We start from the raw sequence: 26955 nt of genomic DNA, 5'->3' as shown, positions 1-26955 counted from the left end.
TGAAACAGGCCCAGATCCCACAGAAATTGCTGATAAAATTTCTACAGGAGTACCATTGAGAGCATCCTGACTAACTGCATTAGTGTGTAGTATGTCAGCTGTACAGCCACTGAGCGAAAGGACCTGCATCATGTGGTGAAGGTGGCCCAGCGCATTGCTGGGATGGAGCTCCCAAAACTGGACACCATCTATGCAAATCGACTGAGGAAGAAAGCGAGCAGCATCGTCAGGGACACCACATACTGTGGCAACTCCCTGTTTGAACCACTGCCGTCTTGCAAACAGTTCAGGACAATAAGATCCTGCAACAACAGACTGAGGAACAGCTTCTTTCCCAGAGCTGTGGCCTCCATCACACCCCTTCCTGCCCAACCGCAAAACAGAATACAGGTATTGTGAGCACAAACAGACATACATATTAAGGACCACCACACACACATACACACACATATATATCAGGGACTGTGACACACACTAAAGACTGTGACACACACGCACGCACATGCACCCACCTCCACCCCCAGAGACTGCTACCACATACAATTTATAACCTCTTTAACTTTTTCTATAAATTTATTTCTGATTTTTCCCTTTTTTCTCCCAATTTAGTGGCCAGTCGATCCCTATTTTAATTCAAACACCCACCCTCGTACTGCATGCGTTCGCCAACTGCATCTCTCCGGCCGGCAGTCTCGAAAGAGACCGCCTCCCCACTTTCGTGACAAGGCGACTCCAGGCCGAACCACTGTTTTTTCCGACACACACAGAGACGCATTCATGTGACGAACACAAGCCGACTCCGCCCCCCTCTCGAAGACAGCGTTGCCAATGATTGCTGCTTCATCGAGTCCGGCCATAGTCGGATCTGACGAGACCGAGGCACGAACCCCAGTCCCCAGTGGGCAACTGCATCGACACAAAGTCGATGCTTAGACCGCTACACCACCGCGGACCACGTCTTTAACTTTTTAAATGTATAAATGTAATTTAATTAATTAGTGGCTTCAATTTTTTCGTAATGCTTTTATTCATTAATTTAATTAGTGGCTTCCATTTTTCATATTGTTTTTATTTATTCATTTTACCTACATTGAGAGAAGTCTGCAAAATTTCATTGTACCTGAGTACAGTGAAAATAAAGATCCTTCTATTCTATTCTATAACATAAGAGCAAATCCATAAAAATCAATCTATGAGTAGCAATTTATGAAGATGATTCGCATTCTGCTGGAGTTGCTGAACCCTACCTTAAAAACTTCAGTAATCCACTAAGACCAGGCACTCCTTCATTAATATTATAATAGTTGCAGAAATATGTAAATTCTGTCATTTGAACAGATGTTAATTATCCTCACTCATCTTTGACAGCGTTGATATTTTTTTAACTAAGTTCTTTTCTATCTAAACTCTTTTCTGATTATATGGGATTAGAAAGTGCACCAACTTGCCTTTATGTACTCTTATTTATATGAGTAACTCCAACATAGGCAGCAGTGTTAATCTATTCAAGATTTCTCTAAGTGGAAAAACTAGCAAATGTGCATAACAACTGTCTACTATGTAATAATTCCTAAATTTAGAAAACAGTTGTGAACACAACTTATATGATTGCATATAAATATAGGTTCAAATTACACTATTGTATCAGCCTGTAAGTCGAGTCCACTATATGCTACAGTGCAAACCATTTTATTTTATGGTCTAGCAATGATAAGTAAGAGCAGCAGTTTTAATACTTGTTGACTAGTGCAACCATTCAGCAGTCCCGGGACACTTAAAATGTCTGAGGTGTAAGCAACCACATGCACGTATGCACACACACACAAAAAGAAACACATCAGGGATTGAACTGACTTCCCCGCTAATTGATTGGCAGGTCAGTGCCAATCTAGTCAATCTCACGCTTTGGCTCAGTGTTTTAACTGATCCAATGGACACTTACTTATCTTAAGGAGATGTCAAGTGTTCACCCTCCTGAGGGGTCACAACTGACGTGCCTCAAGGCTCAGCTCACTATTTTTCTTCTCTTACTATTGCTATGTTGATGACGCCGACCTCAACCATTCTTTTCTGCCAGAGGACTCTGAGGCATCTACTCAGGTTGCTGCTTGCCTTGCTAGCAAATCTGTATGGATGAGGGAGTGGCACCTACAGTTCAACCTTTCTGAGTTGCTGGTCATCCCTTCCAAAATCCTCCATCTCCAGGGACATATTGATCAGGTTCCATACATCAAAAATCATGACATCCAGATCCAATGAACCTCAGGGTGATGATAGATAACCAGCTCTAATTTTTTTTACCATACTGTGGCTGTGTCCCATTCCCGCCACTTTGCTCTACATGATGCCTATCAGAGCTTGTTGCGCAGCTCCTTGTCCAGGCCCTATTCATCTCTTGGTCAGACTACTGCAATGCACTTATCACTGATCTCCCATCCCCTGCTATCCAAATGCTTCACAGAATCCAGAATGATGCTGCATGCTCAGTTTCCAACCTGCCACGATGTGCACACAGCAGCCAGGAGCTAGACTTACCTGGCCTACCTTAACCAGACTCACCTGCAAATCATTATCAACTTGTACATATACGCTCACCCTCTTCATTTGACCTCTGGAAACCTAATATCTATGTTTACGTTCAAAAGGGATAAGCCCTTCTTCTAGACTTTTCTCTCACCTGTCCCCCAAATGGTTGAACTCCCAGTTTCCGTCAAAGCTACAAGCTCATTCACTTCATTTAAGAACCCCCCCCCCCAAAAAAGGAAATTTTGCTGGCCTACCTTAATTCGTAGACAGTCTCTACATGACTGCTACACTGATTTGTGACATTGTCATGGTAATTCTTAATTTGAACTTCCTTTTACTTGTGACACTATTGGTGATTTACCTATTACACACTTACACTAATTGCACTTGATATGTACTTTTGGTTCTGATATGATTGCTAGTGCTCTGAGATGCTTGTAGGTTGACACACAGATGCATTTGCTAATTGCTGACTCTCTTGTGGGTTGCTTTGAATAAAAAAAAGTCTGCTAAATGAGAAAATGTAAGATGTAAATGTAATGCCTATACATATTTGTTTGTGTACAGTCATGTCTACCTGGTCTTTCTTCTTCATCTCCTCCACCTGACGGAGCTGTTCAGAGGACAGCACACTCTCTATCCTCTGCATATCCCTCATCAGCAGACGCTGAGACTCGAGGAACTGGTCGTTGGCCCGCTGCCATGTGTGCTTCAGCTGGTTGTGCTGCTGGCGCTCCAGTTCCAGCTTGTGACACACTGACCCACAAAGCAGCGGATAAAGGGAATAATAGAGTGAGAGGGGAAAGGTTTAGATTGCACCGCAAAGAAAAAAAGAGACTGACAGAGTTTGTATGCACAACTGCTGCAATTTAGAGAGGAGTTAAGTCTACACAGCCCAAATTTGATACAACTGCACATTGTCTAGTCAAGCTTAAGACATATCTTTTGAATTAAGCACTCCTTGGGTAGGACACACGCGAGGTAGGCAGAACTTATCAAAGATACAAATCTGCTTTTGGGAGACAGGTTAAGTTTTTTTTTGGGGGGGGGGGGATTTTTACCCCTTTTTCTCCCCAACTGTACTTGGCCAATTATCCTATTTTCCAAGCCATCCCGGTCGCTGCTCCACCCCCTCTGCTGATCCAGGGAGGGTTGCAGACTACTACAGGCCTCCTCTGATACATGTGGAGTCACCAGCCAGTTCTTTTCACCTGACAGTGAGGATGTAGCACGTGGGAGGATCACGCTATTCCCCCCCCAGTTCCCCCTCCCCCCAAACAGGTGCCCCAACCAACCAGAAGGGGCACTAGTGCAGCGACCAGGACGTATAACCACATCCAGCTTCCCACCCGCAGACATGGCCAATTGTGTCTGTAGGGACATCCGACCAAGCTGGAGGTAACACAGGGATTCGAACCGGCGATCCCCATGGTGGTAGGCAATGGAATAGACCACCACACTACCCGGACGCCCCTGGGAGACAGGTTAAGTTTTATAGAAGCACCTGTGTATATGATTAAATCAAACTGGTCACTTAATAATAAGTAGCCAAGAATCTGCAGCACAATATTTGATGGTTTATATTGTTATTATTGTAATAAACACATAAATAAGACATGCCTCAGAACAGGGGTCATCAACCCATTGATTAGGCTTGTTGATCTCAATTTGCACCAGTCAAATGAATTTCAACTTTTCCAGTTGATTCTGCCAATGACATGCTCTTGTAAAGTTAGTGTTACATTGGGCTACATTAAGTCAGTGTATCTAATGGTGTTTGTTTGCATTGCTCTCATGGATTCGTCAAATAAAAAGTATTTCCTCACACTTCAAAAGTAAATGAGAGAACAAAACATAAGGTTGGATATGAGTTCAAAAGGTTTGTGGGTGACGACAACATTCCCCTTCATAGATTTTTGGTAACAATAAATACAGAAAAGGTGCCCATAATGCATGTTATGTGTTGACGCTTGACTGCACTGTGTCGTAAGGACACAGATTTATCAGAGTTTAAATTAACCTCATGTGAATCTTCATAATGTACTAGCTTAGCTACTATAGTAAAGTTGTGGATTTCTCTCATGACATCAATTGTGAGAAATTGCAGCACCACTTATTTAAGTTATTACTATAAAAGACTGACACTGCAAATGGAGACTATGATCCCGCATGCAGAGGTAATAGTGATTCAGTCTCTGCAAAGTGCTGCAGAGGTTTATTAACCTACTGCCTGAGATCAAATTCATTTTGGAGTCACCTAACAAGGAGCATGAAGAAATATCAGGGGATGCATAGCTCCTACACTTGTGATTTTTCACAGGTTTGACAGCTAAGCTTAATAAGCTCAGCTTTTAGCTGCAGGGTAAGAAAGAAATGTGGCACCTTGATCAGCGCTGTCAACGCATTCAGCACCAAGGTGGGTCAAGTACGTAATGGAAGGCTCATACACGTCCCAAACCAACTTGAAAAGCATTAGAGATTACATTCATTATCTAGCTGTGGTAATAGTTTAAGACACTTTGAAAATTAAATGTTGTTATAAATGAATTATGATGAAATTACAGCGAGATAGCTTACAGATATTGCTATTGCGTCAAAAAATAGGGTGCAATATGTACTACACATCAACATTTAGGCCTGTGGCATTGGAATTATAAACTATTACAAATGGTCAGTTGTCATATTTGAATGACAGTGGGACTGGTAATATATTTTTAGTAAAGGGAAAATAAATTCTGGGGAAACAAAGTGAAGTAAATCTAGGGAAAACATAAAGGCCGTTAAGACTGTCATACTGACTGACAACAACTCCGGGCACTTTTGTTGAGAACATTTAGAAAAGTGCTATATAGACAAAGCTATTATAATCATTATTATCTTTTTAATCCCACTTTAACTCAGATCCTACCTGTCATCACTTCAACCGTATATCAGAGCCTATCTGAGAAGTGATCACAAGGTTTACCTTCATGGAGCTCTTTGCGTAGTTTCTCTGCATCTTCCTGCAGGACAGACTTTTGTGTGTTCAGCACAGCTACATACATCTCCAGGTCCGTGCGGCATGACTTTTCAGCCTCAAGCACATGGTTGAGCTCTTTTACCTGCAAAAAAAAAAAAAATCAGATACATGCAGATCAAATTTATTTATGTTCTTAATGTCTTCTATCTTACTCTACCAGTTCTATTCTTCTGCATGGCACCATTTTAAATGGACACATTCTTCAGAGAAACACACACACACATACACGCATTTGCTTGATTTCATTCAGCAGGAGGAACACATTGGCCAGTGTTTTCAATAGACCAATTCAGACTATTGTTGAAAGGAATACAACTTAGTATTCATATTTGTGTGGCCTGTAGAAATAATAAACAAAAGGAGGAGGAGAAACAAGATTTGCTGTGGCCCACTTTGATTTAAATACAGATGGTCTATTATAAAATGTGCAATCTACTGTTCTGAATCTGAATTTATTATATTAGTTTCCATTTGTGCAAATGTGATCTATTTATGAATGATGCATGTTCAAACAGATTTCACAGTTATGCACACTCATTTTTTAAAGTTCTTTTGTCTCTCCTGAGCATCTTACGGTATGATATAGGGAGGAAACAGGTGGAGGCGTAAAAGGGAAGTCTTGTCGTAATCAGGGTGGGGGGAGATAACAAGGTTGTGTTAGAGAGGCTAAATGCAATGTATTGTCTCACATTAACAATCATTACTGAATTATAATTTCACTTTTTGAATCATGGATCACTAACCTTAGAGGCCTCAAGTTCCTTCACCCTGTCTTCAGCAGTGGCAAGTTTGGCTTTCAGAGCTGCAATTTCCTGCTCCATGGGCATCACGACGGAGCGCAGCTTCTCTGCATCCTCCTGGGCCTTTAAATAGTAGGGGGAGACAACTTTATTAAAAACTAACTTCATATACAAATGTTTTTCATCCATTTCATTTAGTTTTATAAGACCACTGATGTAATGAAAGGCTCAGCACCAGATTCTTTCAAACCTGGATTGGCTACCAGTTGTACTACAGAAAAAGGCAACGTTTAACATGATACAAGACTAACATGGACTTATTGTATAATGGCACCTTCTGCAACAGAAACATTTTTTAAGCCTCAAAAACACTGATCAAGGGTATGAGTGAGACTTGTCAGTGTAGAAATTCTTTGTATTCTGCATTCTTTGAGCCAGAGGGGAGTATAGCACAGCACAATATCTTCGATTTCTGTAGCATGCTGCAACCTGATGCACAGACAGCCCCTAGATGGGACGCTAATTCAGTCCCAAGAGATAGATCAATAATTAGGCCCACTTTCTTCATTTCGTCCTCCAGGTTCTCTTCTTCCTGCCCCTCGGTGAGTCGGCGCCTCAGCTCGCCCAGCTCCCTCTCCACTGCCTCACGGTACTGGTTCCACTGGGTGCGCTCCTGCTCCAGACGCTGGTGAAACTGCACCTCATACTCACATATAGTGTCTGAGGAATGGTACAGAGAGTAATCGCAGTTCAGTGCATTCATTTTAATTAACCACTCCAAGTTAAGCGTCATTAGATAGGCTGTAGTATAGTTATACCCATGACTTTTTATGAGCTGTAAATTTGAATCTGATGAACCTTTATGAACACATCCAATTTAAGAACAGAGGTTGTGTGCAGCACTGAATGGGAAAATAAACAGTTTAATACTAGAGCTACCAACATTAAAGGCAGACAATGTAACTACAGTATACAGGGATTACAATCGGAGGTAAGGAGGCAAATGCTATGTAGCCATTTATGTATTCTGGGGACCTTGAGCTGGATTTTATACCAAAATCAATTGTGCACACTAAAAAAAGAAACTTGCTAATGACAGTTTTGTTTAAAATAAAATGCATGTGTATTCCTATGATGCATACTGCTACCCGGGTAGGACCACGGTACAGAACAATAGCTCATTAATTTGGACTTTAACTAACACTCTGCTATATCCCCAAAGGTTGACATTTTTGCATTGGCTGCCACTAGTGAAGGAGCAGCCTCTGTTGCTCTCCCTGAGGTTTCTTCCTATTTTTTCTCCCTGTTAAAGGTTTTTTGTTTTTTTTTAGGGAGTTGTTCCTTATCCGATGTGAGGGTCCAAGGACAGGATGTTGTGTTGTTGTAAAGCCCCTTGAGGCAAATTTGTAATTTGTGATATTGGGCTATACAAATAAAACTAACTTGACTTGACTCTCTACTTCAATCTGCATATGTTTAGGATTAGGGGTGGGCGATATGGCTAAAATATCATATCACAATCTTTTTTCTGGCAGGATCACGATCCACGATCTTATCACGATTCTTTTTGATGTTGGTTTTAAAGACTATTTTGCAAGTTACTGGACAGTACAACAAACTAATTTCCCTATTTAAAAAATATAGCCCAACAAGGTAATAAAACCTAACAGAAAAAAGAATAAAACTGACCATTTAGGCCAAAGTATGTTTTCAGACTGATTTTAATCAAGTGTGCAATTCTGCAAAGTATGAACATTCAATAAGAATTGTGACATGGTCACTGCACCGGTTACCTCTTTCCAGCGCTTACTTGTCTTGTCATACGGAGTACCATTCTCACATGCCTTCATTAGAGTTATTTGTTTTGGCCTTGTAGCCTCTGGCTACGTGGTTGTAGACTGTCGGCATGCTCTTTGGCCCAATGTCTTTCTTTTTTTGAGGGGGGGGTGATTTCCCCCTTTTCTCCTCAATTGTACCTGGCCAATTACCCCACTCTTTCGTGCCATCCCGGTCGCTGCTCCACCCCCTCTGCTGATCCGGGAAGGGCTGCAGACTACCACATGCCTCCTCCGATACATGTGGAGTTGCCAGGTGCGTCTTTTCACCTGACAGTTTCCCCAGGGGGACGTAGCACGTGGGAGGATCACACTATTCCCCCCAGTTCCCCCTCCCCCCTGAACAGGCACCCTGACCGACCAGAGGAGGCGCTAGTGCGGCGACCAGGACACATACCCACATCCAGCTTCCCACCTGCAGACACATTGCAAATTGTGTCTGTTGGGACACCCGACCAAACCAGAAGTAACACAGGGATTCGAACAAGCAATCCCCATGTTGGTAGGCAACGGAATAGACCGCTATGCTACCCGGACGCCCAGCCCACTTTCTTTTGGGGTGGTTGAAAAGGTTCGTTGTGTTGCCATCCAATGTGCAAACATTATCTTTGCAATGTTTGCGCCATGTTGGTTTTGGAAAATCCAAACAGTTCCATATTAACGATGTCAAATTCTTCTTAGAGGCAAATTCCTACAAGTTGTCATCCATGCTGCTACATTGCCAAAAAAAAGGGGGAGGGGAAGAAATCCAAGGCACTACCTACTGTTTGCTATTATTGGCTTATTGGTGTGTCTCTAGGGAAAGCGCAAAACAGACGAGCAAATAGTGTGATATAAGATTTGGTTGAGAAAACAACTTTGAATGCGTGTATGAGCCACAGAACTGCAACTGATACAAAGTGCACTGTAGCACGATTCTAACGATCTCTCTGTAAAGGCAAATTGTGGAGACATTTTAATCGTTCATGATCTAATATCCTCATATCACACACCCCTATTTAGGATATAGGCATAGTCCATTATTGACTGCGAAGGCTAGCAAACATTAGATGTTCTCTTAGTGCTCGTGCTGGTTATGCCACATATTATAAAATGATACTCGGTTCACTTGGAGGGAGAGAGTGCAAGCAACGCTGTTTTGATGGGGGAGAGGAGTGGCCAATGGGTGGGTTTTAATTTAATTTATTTCCCTTACTGAGCATAGAAAAAACTTAAGCCCATCATGCTCACCTTTCATGATAGCCTGCAAAGAGGCCACCTCCTCCTGCCACTGGCTGCGAACCTGGTCAATGGCCTCCTGCTTGGTGCTCTCTGACACGGTGGCCACTGCTTTGATGTTTTCCATCTCGGCCTGCGCCTGAGCCAGCTGGGCCTGGATGGAGCTCAGCTCGGCCTGGGCTCCATCCAGGGATGCCGCCTGCCTCTTCAGCTCCTCTGAAAAGAGAGGAGGGAGGGATTAACACACATTTGATAGGGAGGAAGAAGGCGTGAGGGCAGCAATAGGAGTCAAATAAAGGAGAATAATAAGAAAAGGGATGATGGAGGTGGAAGGAATGAGGGAGGGATGCAAAAGGGAAAAAGGAAGGAGAGTCAAGGGAGGCATAAAAACAATGACAAAAAATTCAGCATTTTTGGAGTGGGGAGAGGAGAAAAAGAAAAGTGACACAACACCGACTTAGTCTCTTTACACTGTCGAAGCAAACACCAAGTCATGAAGGGCTGAAGAATTTCTGGAAGCATGGGACTGTAAGATAGTTACCTTCCTTTGACAGGTAGAGCTCTTTGAACTTTGCTCGTTTCTGGTTGAACTCAGCCTCTAGCTGCTGCTTGAGTTTTATAAACTCAGCTCTCTCCTGCTCCAGAGCCACCACTCTTTGCTGGAGCACCCCTGGGTCACGTACAGAAAAAAGGGAAGTAGTTGTTAAAACTTTTGACATGATATGGCTAAAAATATCCTCATATTAAAGCTGACAGCCTGTATGGTCAACTCATAATCCTTCTGTCAGTTCATATTAACAGCAATAAGAGTATGAAACTAAAGGGAAAGAGGAACTACAGGAACACCAGAGCATGTAGCTGTCCAAATTCCCACAGAAGGAGAGTAATCGCAGCATACAAATGATAGATGAATAACAAGATTTGACGGATAGATAAAAACTACAGTTAAGAATAAATGCTGATAAATTGCATCCCTGCATTAAAAAAAAATGGATTTTTATGTTGAAAATCAACTCCAATTTCCCTTAGGTAACCTTTAACCTTTTGATTAGAATTTAATAATAAGGCAGTTCATACACTCGGAAAAAAATGGGCATACCTCTTATTGTAAATTTTTATGAAATGATGACTAATCAGGGAGCTGGTATATGTTGGCTGTCAACCTGTGGTTCCAAGCAGCTGCACAACATTATGCAACACTAAATGAGAGTGAAAATTGGAGGAGGCTCCATCAGCTCCTTTATACATGACTGCAGGGATGACATTTAACTGGATGACTGCACTGTCAGTGTGTGGCTGAAAAATTTGGAGGAACTATATGATGCTACTCTGTTTGATCTAAGCCTCAAAGAATTTAGGCAATTATATGAGCAAAAAGAGTGCGAAATGGGAACTAGCTACATGCACTTAATAAGGAGGCCACTTGTTTTGATTTGAAGATGACCAAAATAAAAAGCTTTTAAGATATCGTCACATCGTGATACAAAATGTCTGAATGAATGATAATGAGGATTTATTAGCCTTCCTTAAGTTTCTCATAAAATGAGGTCTGAAATATTCCAGCAAGTGTTATTTGCAAACTAGTTCTGGTTTGATACTATACTTTAACAAACCCGTGCTGTTATGAACCTCAGTTTGATTCTTGGTATTTCTGCATTTTTAAGCAGGTATCATGACATACCTGGTGACAAATTAAAGAAGAAAAAAAACAACAACATAAAGTTTCTTAACAAGGTGTTGGGCCACCACGAGCCTCCAGAACAGATTCAATGCTCCTTGTCATAGATTCTACAAGTCTCTGAACTCTACTGGAGGGATGGACCACCATTCTTCCAAAAGATATTCCCTCATTTGGTGTTTTGATGGTGGTGGTGGAAAGTGCTGTCTAACACCTCAGTCCAAAATCTCCCATAGGTGCTCAACTGGGTCGAGATCCGGTGACTGTGAAGGCCATAGCACATGATTTACATCCTTTTCATACTCATCAAACCACTCAGTGACCCCTTATGCCCTGTGGATGGGGACACTGTCATCCTGGAAGAGATCACTCCCATCGGGATAGAAATGTCTCATCATAGGATAAAGGTGACCATTCAGAATAACTTTTGTATTGATTTGCAGTGACCCTACCCTCTAAGGGGACAAGTGGACCCAAACCATGGCAGGAAAATGCCCCCCAAAGCATAACAGAGCCCCCAGACCCCCTAACTGTAGGGGGTCAAGCATTCAGGATTTTCGTTTGATTCGTCACTCGTCTGTAATTGTTTAAAAATCCATATGATTATTACAATAATAATATTTCCCATATTGTCCAACACTACTGCAACTACCAGACCTGAAAACAGGGACATTCTTATAGATGTATACATAAAATTAATGTGAACAAACATATGACAACAAGTCACGCAGGCAGCTGAATCAAAGATCAGTCAGTTGGGGATGCTCTGGTGGCTCACCCGGTAGAGTGCATACCACATAAGGCTGAGTCCTTACTGCAGCGGCCAGGGTTCGCATCTGGCCCGGGCCCTTTGCTGCATGTCATCCCCTCTCTCTCCCCTGCCTTTTTTGTCTCTCTCTACTATCACTATCCAATAAAGATGGAAAATGCAACAAAAAAAAAGTCAGTTATGCTGTCATGAAAATAAAATGATGTCAACCCAACCAGTGGTGAGGCAATAGTGCTTTAGATGTCTTGCCTCTATGCACCTGCCAGCAGCCACACAAACTTAAGTGGTTCTATCAGACTTTGTGTCTAAACTAGAGTGACAAAATAAAATGACACTAGAGATCTGGATTGCATTGGTACCAAGAATGTCAAACTAAAGGTCACTGTGGAATGGAGTAAAAACAACTCATCTAAGTCAGCCTTTTTTGACTCATTCAAGATCTCAAATGTCTGCTAAAAACCTAAAGACCCTGGGTGGCACAGTGGCCCAATGGTTAAGTGCTGTCGCCTCACAACAAGAAGGTCCTGGGTTCAAAACCCGGGGTTGTCCAAACTTGGGGGTCATCCCAGGTCATCCTCTGTGTGGAGTTTGCCTGTTCTCCCCATGTCTGCAGTAGGTTTTCTCCGGGTACTCCGGTTTCCCCACCATGAAAAAGACATGCATGTTAGGGGTAATACTCCTGTCTGTGCTCCTGACTGAGGCAATGGAAAGAAGAACTGGAGTTGGTCCCCAGGCGCTGCACGGCGGTGGCCCACTGATCCTAGCTACACAACTAGGATGGGTTAAATGTAGAGAATTTCCCCACGGAGATTAATAACATAGTTAAAAAAATATAGCATTCCAGGGTCTGCAGTGGTGTAGCGGTCTAAGCATCGGCTTTGTGTCGATGCAGTTGCCCACTGGGGACTGGGGTTCGCGCCTCGGTCTCGTCAGATCCGACTATGGCCGGACTCGATGAAGCAGCGATAATTGGCAGCGCTGTCTTCGGGAGGGGGGCGGAGTCGGCTTGTGTTCGTCATATGAATGTGTCTCTGTGTGTGTCGGAAAAAGCAGTGGTTCGGCCTGGAGTCGCCTTGTCACGAAAGTGGGGAGGCGGTCTCTTTCGAGACTGCCGGCCGGAGAGATACAGTTGGCGAACGCATGCAGTACGAGGGTGGGTGTTTGAATTAAAATAGGGATCGATTGGCCACTAAATTGGGAGAAAAAGGGAAAAATCAGAAATAAATAAAAAAAAAAATAGCATTCCCAGTATAGACATTCCATTGAAAATATTACCTTCACTGTTGTTACACATAAGAGTAGGCACTGACCTACACTGCAAACATTGGATGCTTGTTTTACCATTGGTTCCATCACAAAACATGCAATATATATATATAAATATACACTACCGTTCAAAAGTTTGGGATCACCCAAACAATTTCGTGTTTTCCATGAAAAGTCACACTTATTCACCACCATATGTTGTGAAATGAATAGAAAATAGAGTCAAGACATTGACAAGGTTAGAAATAATGATTTGTATTTGAAATAAGATTTTTTTTACATCAAACTTTGCTTTCGTCAAAGAATCCTCCATTTGCAGCAATTACAGCATTGCAGACCTTTGGCATTCTAGCTGTTAATTTGTTGAGGTAATCTGGAGAAATTGCACCCCACGCTTCCAGAAGCAGCTCCCACAAGTTGGATTGGTTGGATGGGCACTTCTTTGAGCAGATTGAGTTTCTGGAGCATCACATTTGTGGGGTCAATTAAACGCTCAAAATGGCCAGAAAAAGAGAACTTTCATCTGAAACTCGACAGTCTATTCTTGTTCTTAGAAATGAAGTCTATTCCATGCGAGAAATTGCTAAGAAATTGAAGATTTCCTACCCCGGTGTGTACTACTCCCTTCAGAGGACAGCACAAACAGGCTCTAACCAGAGTAGAAAAAGAAGTGGGAGGCCGCGTTGCACAACTGAGCAAGAAGATAAGTACATTAGAGTCTCTAGTTTGAGAAACAGACGCCTCACAGGTCCCCAACTGGCATCTTCATTAAATAGTACCTGTTGGAGCCTGTTTGTGCTGTCCTCTGAAGGGAGTAGTACACACCGGTGTAGGAAATCTTCAATTTCTTAGCAATTTCTCGCATGGAATAGCCTTCATTTCTAAGAACAAGAATAGACTGTCGAGTTTCAGATGAAAGTTCTCTTTTTCTGGCCATTTTGAGCGTTTAATTGACCCCACAAATGTGATGCTCCAGAAACTCAATCTGCTCAAAGAAGTGCCCATCCAACCAATCCAACTTGTGGGAGCTGCTTCTGGAAGCGTGGGGTGCAATTTCTCCAGATTACCTCAACAAATTAACAGCTAGAATGCCAAAGGTCTGCAATGCTGTAATTGCTGCAAATGGAGGATTCTTTGACGAAAGCAAAGTTTGATGTAAAAAAAATCTTATTTCAAATACAAATCATTATTTCTAACCTTGTCAATGTCTTGACTCTATTTTCTATTCATTTCACAACATATGGTGGTGAATAAGTGTGACTTTTCATGGAAAACACGAAATTGTTTGGGTGATCCCAAACTTTTGAACGGTAGTGTATATCTAGAAAAAAATATATATAAATATATTTTATTTAATTAATTACTTAATTAATTAAACTCCTTACTCTGGGACCACAAATACACCCTCAGGACTGAAAATATGCTACAGCCTCATTTTAAAAAGGCCCAAAGCGAATGATAAGTCTCACAGCCACTGAGTAAGATCAGTCATACTCTCACTCCCTATGGTGGCTGATTTTCATAGGTTGATAAATGGAAACATTTTCATATCCTCCATGACAGTCTGGTATCACTTTATAACTTCCTTCCCCGGTGAGAAACTCTAGCAGTTTGCCCACGTTACTGCGGGTCATTGTTATCTGCCAGCTGCTCTCTATACAGGAACTGTCTGACACGGCCAGCAACTGTTAAAAAACTTTCCTCTGGGACACAACGGCAGCCCAGGAATACCAGCAGCCCAAAGCTTCTTTCCTCAGAAGTGTCACCCTACTTATCTAGGCCTCCCAACAACTAATCACCTGCAAATCCACACAGCCTCTGGACTTCCTCCACACCATTCAACTGAGTCATCTATAAACCTTGTTTCACTCACCATGTACAAAAAATTGCAATCAATTATGATCCGAGCCATGTGTCTACGACTCCCACCTCTGTTTGCCTTGCACAACTTGTTTTCCCACAAAACAACAGCAAACCATGAACTAGCTTCGCAACAGGACCAGCTGTTTGGCTGGTCCTAAACATTTGTAAGCTGTTGACCTGTGTCTGCTGACATGTTCACAGCTTCCCTACACTGCATCTGTGACACCACCTATTCCCTGGTTCCTCCTGACAAGCAGATAATTGAGAGCTGTTCATTTACTCTCAACTGCTGCTTACGGCGCCATGTGGGTTCCTCGCTAGGCTGCTGGTTGAGTTTCATGGATAAGGGAAGCCAATCATGGGTTCACCCAACTGTGACTTGAATCCTGGACTCCTCCACATTCCACACTTTCTTTCCAGAAGAATGTGGTCTCGTTTCCACATAGTGACAGCATGTTGACATAGCAGGGGGTTTAAAAACACAGAACGACATATAGGCCAACATAGAAAACACAAAGACCTAACAATAAATTCGGTCAATGCAGCCAAGCTGCTTACTCCAATCTCTAAAAACTAAAACTCGGGTCAAAAAGCATCAGTTTGTCAAACAACTTTTTTTTTAGTTGCATTATCCTGCATGCCTGTTTCAAAATGACTACAAAACAAATTCTGGCAAATTTCTTTTTGAGTGCACAAAACAGCATGTGTGGAAACAGCTCAGCAATTATAAAATCTAATATTGCAATGAAAAATAAAAAGATCTGCAACAGGTTTTCCCAACAGTTTTGCACAACCGCACACGTTACTGAGTTGTAGTCAGCTTAGGCAAGTAAGGTTAATTGAGTTTTGTGTTACACAGGAATTCCTTGGCCCGCAACAGTCCAGTAACTATTGTAAACATGAACTGTGCCCCAAAGCCAGTAACCAGAGAGCGATCAGTTTTCAACCAGATGATGTATCCTTGTCCCCCTCAAAATCCCCCTACTCTCATTTTGAAAACCACCTTCAACAATGATTTCACCTTTAAGAAGCTCTTTGAAAAAAATGTTTAACCCTCTTTTTTCCTACCGATTTAGATGTCCAAATCCTCCTTCTCAGGGTCCCATCACTGCACAACACCTACAGTTTTTGGAGCGCAAAGATGACCTTTTTTTTCTTTTTTGGAATTTTCCACCCTTTTTCTCCCCAATTGTACTTGGCCAATTACCCCACTCTTCTGAGCCGTCCCAGTCACTGCTCCATCCCCTCTGCCGATCTGGGGAGGGCTGCAGACTACCGCGTCTCCTCTGATACATGTGGAGTTGCCAGCCGCTTCTTTTCACCTGACAGTGAGGAGTTTTGCCAGGGGGACATAGCACGTGGGAGGATCATGCAACCCCCCCCCCCAACCGAACAGGTGCCCCGAACGACTAGAGGAGGCGCTAGTGCAGCGACCAGGACACATACCCACATCTGGCTTCCCACCCGCAGACGGCCAATTGTGTCTGTAGGGACGCCCGACCAAGCTGGAGGTAATACGGGGATTTGAACTGGTGATCCCAGTGTTGGTAGGCAACGGAATAAACCACCACGCTACCCAGACGCCCAAAGATTACCTTTTTAATTATAATTTTTGTATTAGTACATACACATTTCCTTGGATCTGACTGGTGATATATAGATACTATATGGATGTTGAGAGCCTGGTAGGTGAGGATCAGAGAGACTAAGGTTTAAATGTTCATATTTGTGCCAGTGAAGATGAAATGGGCTTTGCTTTTGCTGTATCTCATTCAATCCACAAGTGAAAATTATGATTCTATATGCAACACTGCTCACATGTAGTGGCACAGCTGCATGCTCCACAGTACACTGACAATTCGTGATCATGACCCCTCACAACCCTAAACAGTTAGTGTTACATTGAAATTGAATGACAGTTAAAAGTCTGTCTGTTTGATACACAGTCTGCAACTGTTTAACTGTTACATATGGAGTTTCCGTTCCAATGCAGTGGTAATGGCAGTCCCCTAAAATAGAAGGTCTAATCTAACACCTAATGGGTACTTCACTTTCTACTGAATTCATTTACCCAATAGTTATTGCAGTGACTTCTTCAAATTAATTTCATTTTTTGCATGACTGCAACAGATTATTTCCAAAACGTATCACACATGCAAACAGGGTTGTTCCTATGAAATACGCAGGGTATTAAAAAAAAAGACCGCTCTTTATCTTGTAATTTGTTTAAAGTTTGCCTAGAAAATAGTCCAGACGTGTTACTGTACACATGCTGGTGCCTACATGTAAAACTCTGCCACAAAGTTTTAACAAGTACCATTTCCTTTTCACAATGCAACATGTAGGTAATACAGAAAGTACACAATACTTTTCTGGGATAAACAAGCATATCAGTAATGAAGTCACATCTCTTATTTGTTAATGAGGTGCCACAATGCATCTAAAGATTGGTTATCCAATGTATTTTTCCAGGATGGTATTCCCCTGGAGATCCAGTCCCCCACCTGGCTACTTTTTCCTTCTTCACATTTCACTCATTGTGCATGTGAAAACACAGTTTACACATACACATTGACACAATAACGGCACGGCATCAGCTGTTTGACTTCTGGCTTTAGGAAAATTCTCCACAATGGCAGACATCTGTTTGTATTAAATATTGATTGGACTGGAAAATAATTTATGATTTCCTGTACAGGGTAGTCTGCCTACGTGAAATTAAAGACAGTGGGTTGGTGGAGGTCAGGACAAGGAACTCAGATTAACATTAATGAAATCAGTCCATGGCAGAAATCAAACTCAGGTATTTCCCATTCACTCAAATCTATAACTTTAACATCAATCACTTTAACCAATAAATCAAACTTTTTTTATACTGCACATTAAAATGCAATGCATTACATTTTACATGAAGTAAAAGAGTGCAGATGAAAAAAAAATTGAAGAAAACAGACTAACAAAACAAAAACATCTGGCCCAGCAGATGTTCTCAGCAAGTAGATGTTTCGCTCATCTGGGAGCACAGATCATGCTACCTCTGGGACACAAACTCAGTACTTTTTTGGTGGGACTCAAACCCCCCACTCTGGGAGTCATAACCCCAGTTCTGTTTAGGTGGGACTTGAGCCCCATAATGTCAGCTGTGGTGGGTCTCAAATACCACTCAACTGAAATCACATGCAACAAGAACAAATAAATTGGGTAAATAAATAAATTTAACCAATTTCCCCTCGGAGATGAATAAAGTATTCTCATTCTGATTCTGAAATAACTGGACCCAAACAAGACATTGGGAAGCTTCATAACACTTACTATGTTTTATTTTTGTTATTCTACTGTTATTTTCCTGATTGTGGAATAGTGCTGGGCAATCTGAAAACTGTTATCATGATAATCATACAGAATCTGCTTACATTATGCAAAAATACCATGTTTATGAATCCAGCTGAAGTCCATAACACCAGAACGTTCAGTAATGCTAGGTAATTGAAAAGGTAATTGATAAGGCATCTGGTGATAATCTCATACACCCTTGGCTAAGCCAGCTCCACCCTTAACACAAGAAAGTCAGGTCAGGATTTGGAAGGACTTGCTTGAGTTATCCTATCCTATCTTAGTCTTAAAAATTCTCCAGAAGGATATATTCCATTGAGAATTTTAAAGTGCACGTCCTTTACTTTTAGTGCAATTGGCAACTTAAAGAATTTTGTTCTCAATTTTTCAGCTTCGTCTTTGGAGACTACTACTACTACTGCTCCTGTTAGGGTTCGCCACAGCAGATCATCCGTTTCCATTTCTTCCTGTCTTCTACATCTTCCTCTGTCACACCAGCCACCTACATGTCGTCCCTCACCACAAAGCTTCATCTTTGGAGAAATATTGTAAAACTGAGTTTCTGTTTGATGAAAATGGATATAATTCTTTGACAAAGACTCTCCGGATTGTGGTGTTGGGCAATTTTAGACTGATGAGATCATGTCCATTCACCAAAAGTTTAGGAAGGTACGGATCTACATTACTTTGGTACAAGTTACAAGACATCAGTATTATAGAGTGTGGGATTGTTTTGATAACAGTATCATATTGTTTTCAGTCATTTAAATTTTTAACAACAATTCTTATAAGATATAACGTTTCCTGTATTTTCCAGTAAGTGCATTACAGACCATATTCCTTTCTCAAACCTCTTTTTTTTGTGGCTTTTCCCCCTCACTTTATCTCCCAAATTATACTTGGCCAATTACCCTATTTTCCAACCCCTCTGCCGATCTGGGGAGGGCTGCAGACTACCACACACTTCCTCCGATACATGTGGGATTGCCAGCCAGTTCTTTTCACCTGACAGTGAGGAATTTTGCCAGGGGAACGTAGCGCGCGGGAGGATCACGCTATCCCCCCCCCCCCCCAGTCCCCCAGTCCCCAAACAGATGCCCTAACCAACCAGAGGAGAGAGTGCAGTGCAGTAACCAGGACACATACACACATCCAGCTTCCCACCCACAAAAACGGCCAGTTGTGTCTGTAGGGACGCCTGACCAAGCCGGAGGTAACATGATTCAAACCAACAATCCCTGTGTTGGTAGGCAATCAAGCCAATTTTCATAAAACAAGGATTTATTTCTAAATATCACATACCTGCAATTCCACAATGTAGTAGTATGGGGACTAAAATTATGCTTGTAGATCATTTTCCAATATAGTAACATCTGCTGAAGAAACGTGGATGATTTGATAGGGAGTTTTTTAAGGGCATAATCACATCTAAGAAGAAGGTTGATGCCTCCAAGTGCCATAAAAATTTGGCCTGGGATATGGAACCATAAGTTGTTTTCATTTTTCACAAAGGACCTTAACCAATTTATTTTGATAGTACCATTAATAGATTCAATGTCAATGACTTTTAGCCCTCCTTCCTCATAATCTTTAACCATAATGTGTTTTTCTTTTCCAGATATAATTAAAGTTGACCTGGTTCATTGCTTTCATTGCACTTTTGGGGAGTGACATCGAGTAAGCTGGGTAAATTAATGTTGAAATGCACTCCATTTTTGTGAGAAAAATTCGGCCATTAATAGAGATGTCTCTTTGGGACCACGAATTCAGATAAGATTTACATTTATCTAGATCATTCCAAATGTTGGGATTATCCAGTGTGTTATCCTTTGTAATGTGTATACCTAAGTAGTTAACAGTTGATTTAACAGGGATATTATGAATTGTTGTCAGATGAGAGTTATGAATTGGAAGAAATTCCAATTTTTTTAAGGCTTAATCTTTAACCAGATGCAGTAGAGAAGAAATCGATTGAATTCAGAATTTTTGGAATTTGATTACCATTTTTCATGAATATGGTTGTATCATCTGCCAGTTGGCTGATTGTCAGCTGTTTGCCTAATATTGTCAATTTTTCAAAATCTGAACTTTTCACAAGAACGGAGAACAATTCCACTGCAGCGATAAAAAGCAGAGGAGAGATGGGACAACCTTGTTTAATTCCTTTGTCAATTAAGAATCTTTGAGTCGGATCTTGTGGTAATAAGACTATGTTATTAGTATCCTCATAAATGAGTTTAACTAAAGTAATAAAGTTTTCTCCTGATCCAAACAATTCTAAAGTACGAAACACAAACTTGTGTTCAATCATGTCAAAGGCTTTAAAAAAATCCAAAAACAAGATAAAACCTTCATCTTCAATCAAATTGTTCTTGTTCTGTTGAATGAATTATCTTTGTTTGATTTACTAGACATCATGGTCACTGGTGGTAGATGATTGAGTTTTCATTTAAATCACACTGTTCACTGATAAAATATTGAAATAAAAAAGGGGGTAGAATTAAAAAGTATTTTAACTTCTGCCTACTCCTTTTTGAACTGCCGAGATTTGAAACAAATGTTGGACGATATCGTTTGCTTGTTCTGATTTTTTCTCTCTTTTGTTTTCTTTTTATTATACATTTTCATTTTTTTAACGTTTGAAACAAACGGAATAAAAATAGTTGTAATCCAATATGTCAAGTGCAAGTCATATATTGTTATGAATTGAGCATCCTTTTATACTGATTGTGTGGCCAAGATAATTTGTGATACCGGTTTTCAATCTGTTCACATAAATATGAGTTAGAATTTTATAGTTATTATTAAGCAGGGTTATGGGTGTTAAATTGTTGATTAATTTTGGATTTTTATCAGGTTTGGGAATGAGGGCGATGATCCCTTGCTTCATAGTAGTTGGAAGAATTTGGGTTTTGGAGAGTTCTATTAACATATGGGGGAAAAATAGTTCTTTGAAATAGTCCCAAAAATGCTTATAGAAATTACTTTCAAACCATCCAAACCCGGGGATTTGCCTAAGGATAAACATGTCATGGCTTTTTCCACTTCACCCATATTGATCTCTGCATCACATATATTTTTGAAGCTCTCATGCACTTTACGGACCAATTCCTTAACGTGCTCTAAGAAAGCATCAGCACCTGTACATGAAAAGGAGGAAGAGTGGAGTGTAGAACTGGAAAATGTCCTTAAGAGATCTTATCAGGGACCGTACATTCTTGATAATCGATTAGCAGTGCTGTTACAGCATTCCGCTCATCTCTTTTTTTCTAATCTATAGAATATGCTGAACTTCTTTCCCCCTCTTCTATCCATTTTCCCTTGATCTGATATATGCTCCTTTGGCTTTAGTAATGTAAATGTTGTCTTGCGAGGACTGCAGGAGAATACGTTTTTTTGTCATTCTCACTTAGTGGGGATTTATTACAGATATCGTTGATTTCTTTAATGATTCCATTTTTTCCCCAATGTCCCTGCTTAATAATTTGCTCTTTGCTGTGGAGATCTGACGTACCTTGTATTTTAAATACTCCCATTTATCTCTGTAAGTTGTAAAATTTGGATCTTCAACTACATTGCTGATTTTTATCTAATTTCTTGACAAAACGGCTCACTTTAGGAGGTTTGAGTTAAATTTCCAGTATCCCCCCCCCCCTTAAACATGCGCTGGTGGGTTCAACAATACGTTTAACCATACAGTGATCTGTTAGGGGTGCTGCAGAAATTATAGAATTTGACTCCAGTCTACAGGCCAACTCCGCGTCGCTCTTCATCCCATCCTCTCTTTCGATGCTCACCAGCGAGCGAAAGCCAACCTCAGATTCACCCTCGTTTAGGAACGAGCTTTGTCCGTTTAACCTCGCTATATTTGCGTCTTTTCAGCGTCCTGTCCACCATTGTCGTAGCTCCCTCTTAGATGCGTGCTTACGATCTAGATCTGGCACCTGGTCGCTACGTCTTTATACAGCACTGCTGCCCAAAGGTTAACGCCCAGAAACGTCCCGTACACAGCAAACTAAGAAAATACAGTCAGAGGACAGCAGGGTCTCTGCAGATGCAGACACCGCAACGCAACTCACGTCTAGGAGGTCATAAGTGATTACTGAGAAGGATTATTTTTGTATGAGTCTATACATTGATTTTTAGGAAAACCCTACTCATTACACCATTCTTTCTTCTCTACAGCAAACTGTAAAAACCGCAATGTTTCAAAGAAAGCAAAGATTAAAACATTCAGATGGAGAAATCACAACAACAGCATCTGCCGATTGCGATCCGGGTGGAAGCGTCGCCATATATGGAAATTGTCACATATTAGTATCGCGATTTTGCACCGAATCGATTACAATTGCAAATCACGGTATGAAACTCAGTACCTTCGAACAGTGGTACCCTATGGACAGTGGAGATAAAGATAAGTCTCTCACTGTCCCACAAAATCTTACTGTTTGTCCAGCATTTGAACTGTTTGCATCTGGTCCAGCCCTCCAACAACGTATCACCTGCCAATCCACACAACCTCTGCACTCCTCCACACTATTCAACTGAGTTGTCTATAAACCTTGATTCACTCACCATGTATGCGTTGCATAGAGATAGCATGCGATCACCATGTTTGCATGCAACCTACTATGATCGAAGCCCTGTTATCTACCACTCCTCTCTGCATTTGAACTGTTCGCATCAGGTTCAGCCCTACACAACACCACTGAAGGACGACCACGGTTGATATTGAATGATCGCCCTGCCCTGCTGCGAAGCTATAGGTTAAACCTCCGTCAACACCCCCACAGGCCCATAGACTCCATAGTGTCAGCGGGGTAAAACAAAACAAAACAAAAACAACAAAAACCAAGCTAAATTATAAGCTGTGTCAGGTCCTGACAAGGCCCAGGGTGAGACGGTTAAACCTAAATTACCAGCCTTAGCGTCGACCTTTTAGTGTGGGTTAGATTAGTCACCCTAGCTGCGGTTATTATGGAGCTAACTGAGACTGCCAGACAAGGGGCCAACTCGAAAAACATAAACTCGTTACGTTAACTAGTAATAACACGCCATTCCGGGTATGCATACACAGACCTGCCATAAGTTCACTTCCAGGGATCGGTGCGTGTTGTATCTCGAAAAAATACGGCCACTGAAATAAAATCTTAGACAGTGACAGGCAGTGACGCGTCGCCTGGGGATGCAGGCTTAATGTTGTGAAGCCGAGGATGCAGAGGCCGCTGGCCCAGATCACCTCGAAGACTCGCTTTATTACGAATATTTCCCCGAAAGAGATTTTATTTACCGTCAGATTGGGAGGATCCCGAGGCCTCCTCGGCCATGGTTTTCTTAATGGTAGGTGGCAATGACCAATGTAGGGAGATGGAAGCTAGGAGTGTTCAAGAAAACAGGCTAACATCGCAACTGGTGTCAAGCTGCCGGTGGACGGTGTGCTCACGGGTTTCCGGGCTGGAATATTCAAAATAAATGTCTCCCCTTTACGACAAGTTTGTTTTTTGGTTGGTATTTCATTCCGCCAAAAAAAAAAAATCCAAAGAATAAGAAGATGTTTTTGTTTTTTGTTTTTTAATTCAAGCTGGAATAACTTCTGGTCTTCTTCTGTTGCCTCGAAGCAAGATCTGCTGTATTTGTGTCAGTACAGAGGATCCAACGAATGTTTTTAATGTACAAATAGCTACAAACGGTGCACATGTAAGCGATCACAGAACAGATAGACAATTCAAGAGTCAAGGTTTTTTTTTAAATCAGATTTTAGAGGGGCATATAGGAGAGAAAAATCAACGCCACATAAACTATAAATATTCGTTTTAAACAAGACAGCAAATGTGAAATAGAAATAAAGGATCAACTAGAATTTTTGACATATGTATTACAAGATATGAGCATGACTCCCTCTACTTAATTTGAGATAGTTATAAGCGGAAGCATAATTGTTTTGACATCTTCAGTGTCACAGAATTTAGAAGTGAAACAGATCTCTCCAAAAAAGTCCACAAAATCATAAGCCGGGATTTGTATAGTTTTGGGGTAAAGAGCAAGATTGTCAGGCTTGAATAAAGTTACCTGACAAAACAAATTATTGATGAAAATTTTGTTAGTATGACTTAAGATATTAGTATGCTGTGGTCACATTTACTGTAGTTCAATAGCCGTGAAAATATCAGCATACAAAGTGTACTACAAAAAAAACTTATTTGCAATGGCAGTTAATTAACTGCATAATAAATGAAGAGCTTAGTAAAATCTACAGCAAATTTGACCCTGAAAGTCTTGATTCAGATTTCCCTCGACTCTGAGCAATATTGATGGTTACATGCATAGAAATTGGATTCCTGTATACACAGATGAACATATTGGCTATTCTTCTTTGCCAGACAAATTTCCTCAGTCACATGTTCACTCTCTCTCTCTCACACACACACACACACACACACACACACACACACACACACACACACACACACACACATACACACCTCATGCGCGCGCGCACGCACACCCACATATGCAGCGCTCAGTCAAGTATGGCAAAGGGTGGGGGGATGGTGCAGTCACTAACTTTGACTTCCTTACAAAAGACCTTTTAATACATCATGACGATTCCAACTCTATTCATCCTCTACAATTAGACATTTATCAACTAACGAGGTTGCTATAATTCAGTTGCCAACTGATCAGCTCTTCAGGAAAGGTAAGACAGATTCTCAATGTTTTCCAGGCACATTGATGAGAATGGAAGCAATGTAATCAAATGATAATCTTCCAAAAGATATCAGACTACCATATAACAATAGAGATGTTGTAAGATAAAAGTGAACGGCTTGAAATGGCCCATGTGTCTGTTTTGAAAATGTAAAAAAAAAAAATTCATTCCATTTGTGTGCCTATTCATGTGGACATTGTTAGAATGTAATCCAGCAATGCTTTATTGTGATTTAACATAATTGAGCTTGTTCTTCTGCTTTCTTACAGTAACTTGCTCTCTAGCTTTCATTTTCTTGGACTGGGAAAGGAAACTGTTGAGACGCTTAAGACACAATGTTAATACGACAGGATGTGGTGAACACAGATAAACCAAAATGAGCATTTGTGCCATTTGATTCTTGGAGATAAGGAAAATAAATAGCACTCATGCTTGGCATAAAAGAGTTGTGTGAAATTTGCTGTGTGCAGCCCAGTTCAGGGATTAGCTTGGTTGTTTACGTCATAGCTGAACCCCAGTGGTGCTAGCAGCTAATTCTGAATGGGGTGGCCGAAAAGGGGGTCAGTGATATTGGGTGGGGGGGGGGGGGCATTCAAGTTGCTCTTAAAATTTGAAGTACATCCTTAACAATGAAATTGCAGCTTATATAGATAGTTGTGCAATCGAGAAATGAGGTCACATAATTTGGCGAGATGTTGCAAATGACTTAGTTATTGCAATAAGTATACAACAGAAATAAGAAGCTTTCTTTGGGTCATAGAAAATAAAAAATATGGCGCGCAAGCAATTTAATGCCGTCTCCCTCGATACCGTACGAGAGGCTGATGAAATATCTGGAAAATAGCTCAGGGCCGATAACTGGAAGGCCTCTTGTAAGAATTATAGGGCAGATGATAGAATCATACCCTTTGTTTTTTTTTCTCGTTTATTTTTGGGGTGGTAACATGGGGGGGGGGGGTTACTGAGGATGGCATTGGCCAACCCCCCAGAATCTCCACTAAAGAAAAATCACATCTGTTATTGTTATTAGACACAGTGAGCTAATTTCAACATTATTAACAGCAGAAATAGAGCCTTTCCCTCAAAGAGGGCTTTTGTCAGAGCTACACTTTTCTTCTCAGGTTGTTTTGACTCTACGTCCCAGAATAACCACAAGACTTATTCAGAGAAAGAAAAAGGGGAAGTGGAGGATGAGTTCTTTCCTACTTGCAGCACTTTAGTCAAAGCCAAAGTGACGGTTGGTACATTATTTATCAGCAGCAACGTGACAGAAGACCAACACATCATCGCTGCATTCTGATCCTTCTGTATGATTTTCCCCCTGTGCAGTATAGATTGGAGCACCCATGGGTTTTTTACGTCGAAACATGTGGTCTTTCATCATCATTGCAATGGTTGTCGTGTCTGTGGTGATAACCATCATCTTCATTCTGATCAACAAATGCATATCCAAAAAAGGTACGTTGAATTGGGGTGCGCCGCTGCCACTGTAAAAAAAAAGAGTAATATAACAGCTTTTTTCCCTTTTTATTTTACAGATTTTTCCTGTATTTCAGAAATACATTGAAATGTCAATAAAATTACAAAATTAGACTGTGAACGTATGTGTGAAACATAAAATAACATGAAAATGTTGTAACCATTAATAAACATTCTGTTATTTTCTGGTATTTTATTGGTTTCCCAGCTACCGGAATATTTCTGTTTTTTTAGTTGTTGTTTTTTTTTTTTTACAGTGATACTGGATAACGTTGTCCTGCTTCTTTCCCACCCCATTTATTAGTCTTTATCTTCCTCTTCTTCATCTGCTTCCCTTTTTTTCTTCTTATTCTCACAATGAGCATGCTCATTCTCCCCTCTGTCAGTAATGTAAAGGAATATATGGCTAGACGTTACAGTGAGTGAGTGAAGATCCAGTGCTGGAATTTATCTGAGAAGTGCCTGGATGGAAAAAATAATAATAATAATAATCAGACTGTAATTGAAAACGTTCAGTGTC

General features: G+C 41.1%; 1 protein-coding gene across 1 annotated transcript in view; it reads right to left on the bottom strand.

The window, feature by feature from the left end:
* The window catches only part of rabep1 (rabaptin, RAB GTPase binding effector protein 1), a 56033-nt gene extending 32361 nt beyond the window's left edge, over positions 1–23672 (bottom strand). The window contains exons 1-7 of the mRNA XM_056284488.1: positions 23538–23672; positions 9880–10008; positions 9351–9554; positions 6845–7005; positions 6289–6408; positions 5492–5627; positions 3104–3282 (exon numbers count right to left, since the gene is read on the bottom strand). Of these exons, the coding sequence (XP_056140463.1) occupies positions 3104–3282; positions 5492–5627; positions 6289–6408; positions 6845–7005; positions 9351–9554; positions 9880–10008; positions 23538–23574 (966 nt within the window). The 5' untranslated portion in view covers positions 23575–23672. The remainder of the gene's footprint in view (positions 1–3103; positions 3283–5491; positions 5628–6288; positions 6409–6844; positions 7006–9350; positions 9555–9879; positions 10009–23537) is intronic.
* Between the last annotated feature and the right edge of the window lie 3283 nt (positions 23673–26955).

This window comes from Lampris incognitus, chromosome 8, assembly GCF_029633865.1.
Source record: "Lampris incognitus isolate fLamInc1 chromosome 8, fLamInc1.hap2, whole genome shotgun sequence".
Taxonomy (NCBI): Eukaryota; Metazoa; Chordata; class Actinopteri; order Lampriformes; family Lampridae; genus Lampris; species Lampris incognitus.
Note: the sequence above shows the minus strand (reverse complement) of the source record. Positions and strands in the feature narration are given on the sequence as shown.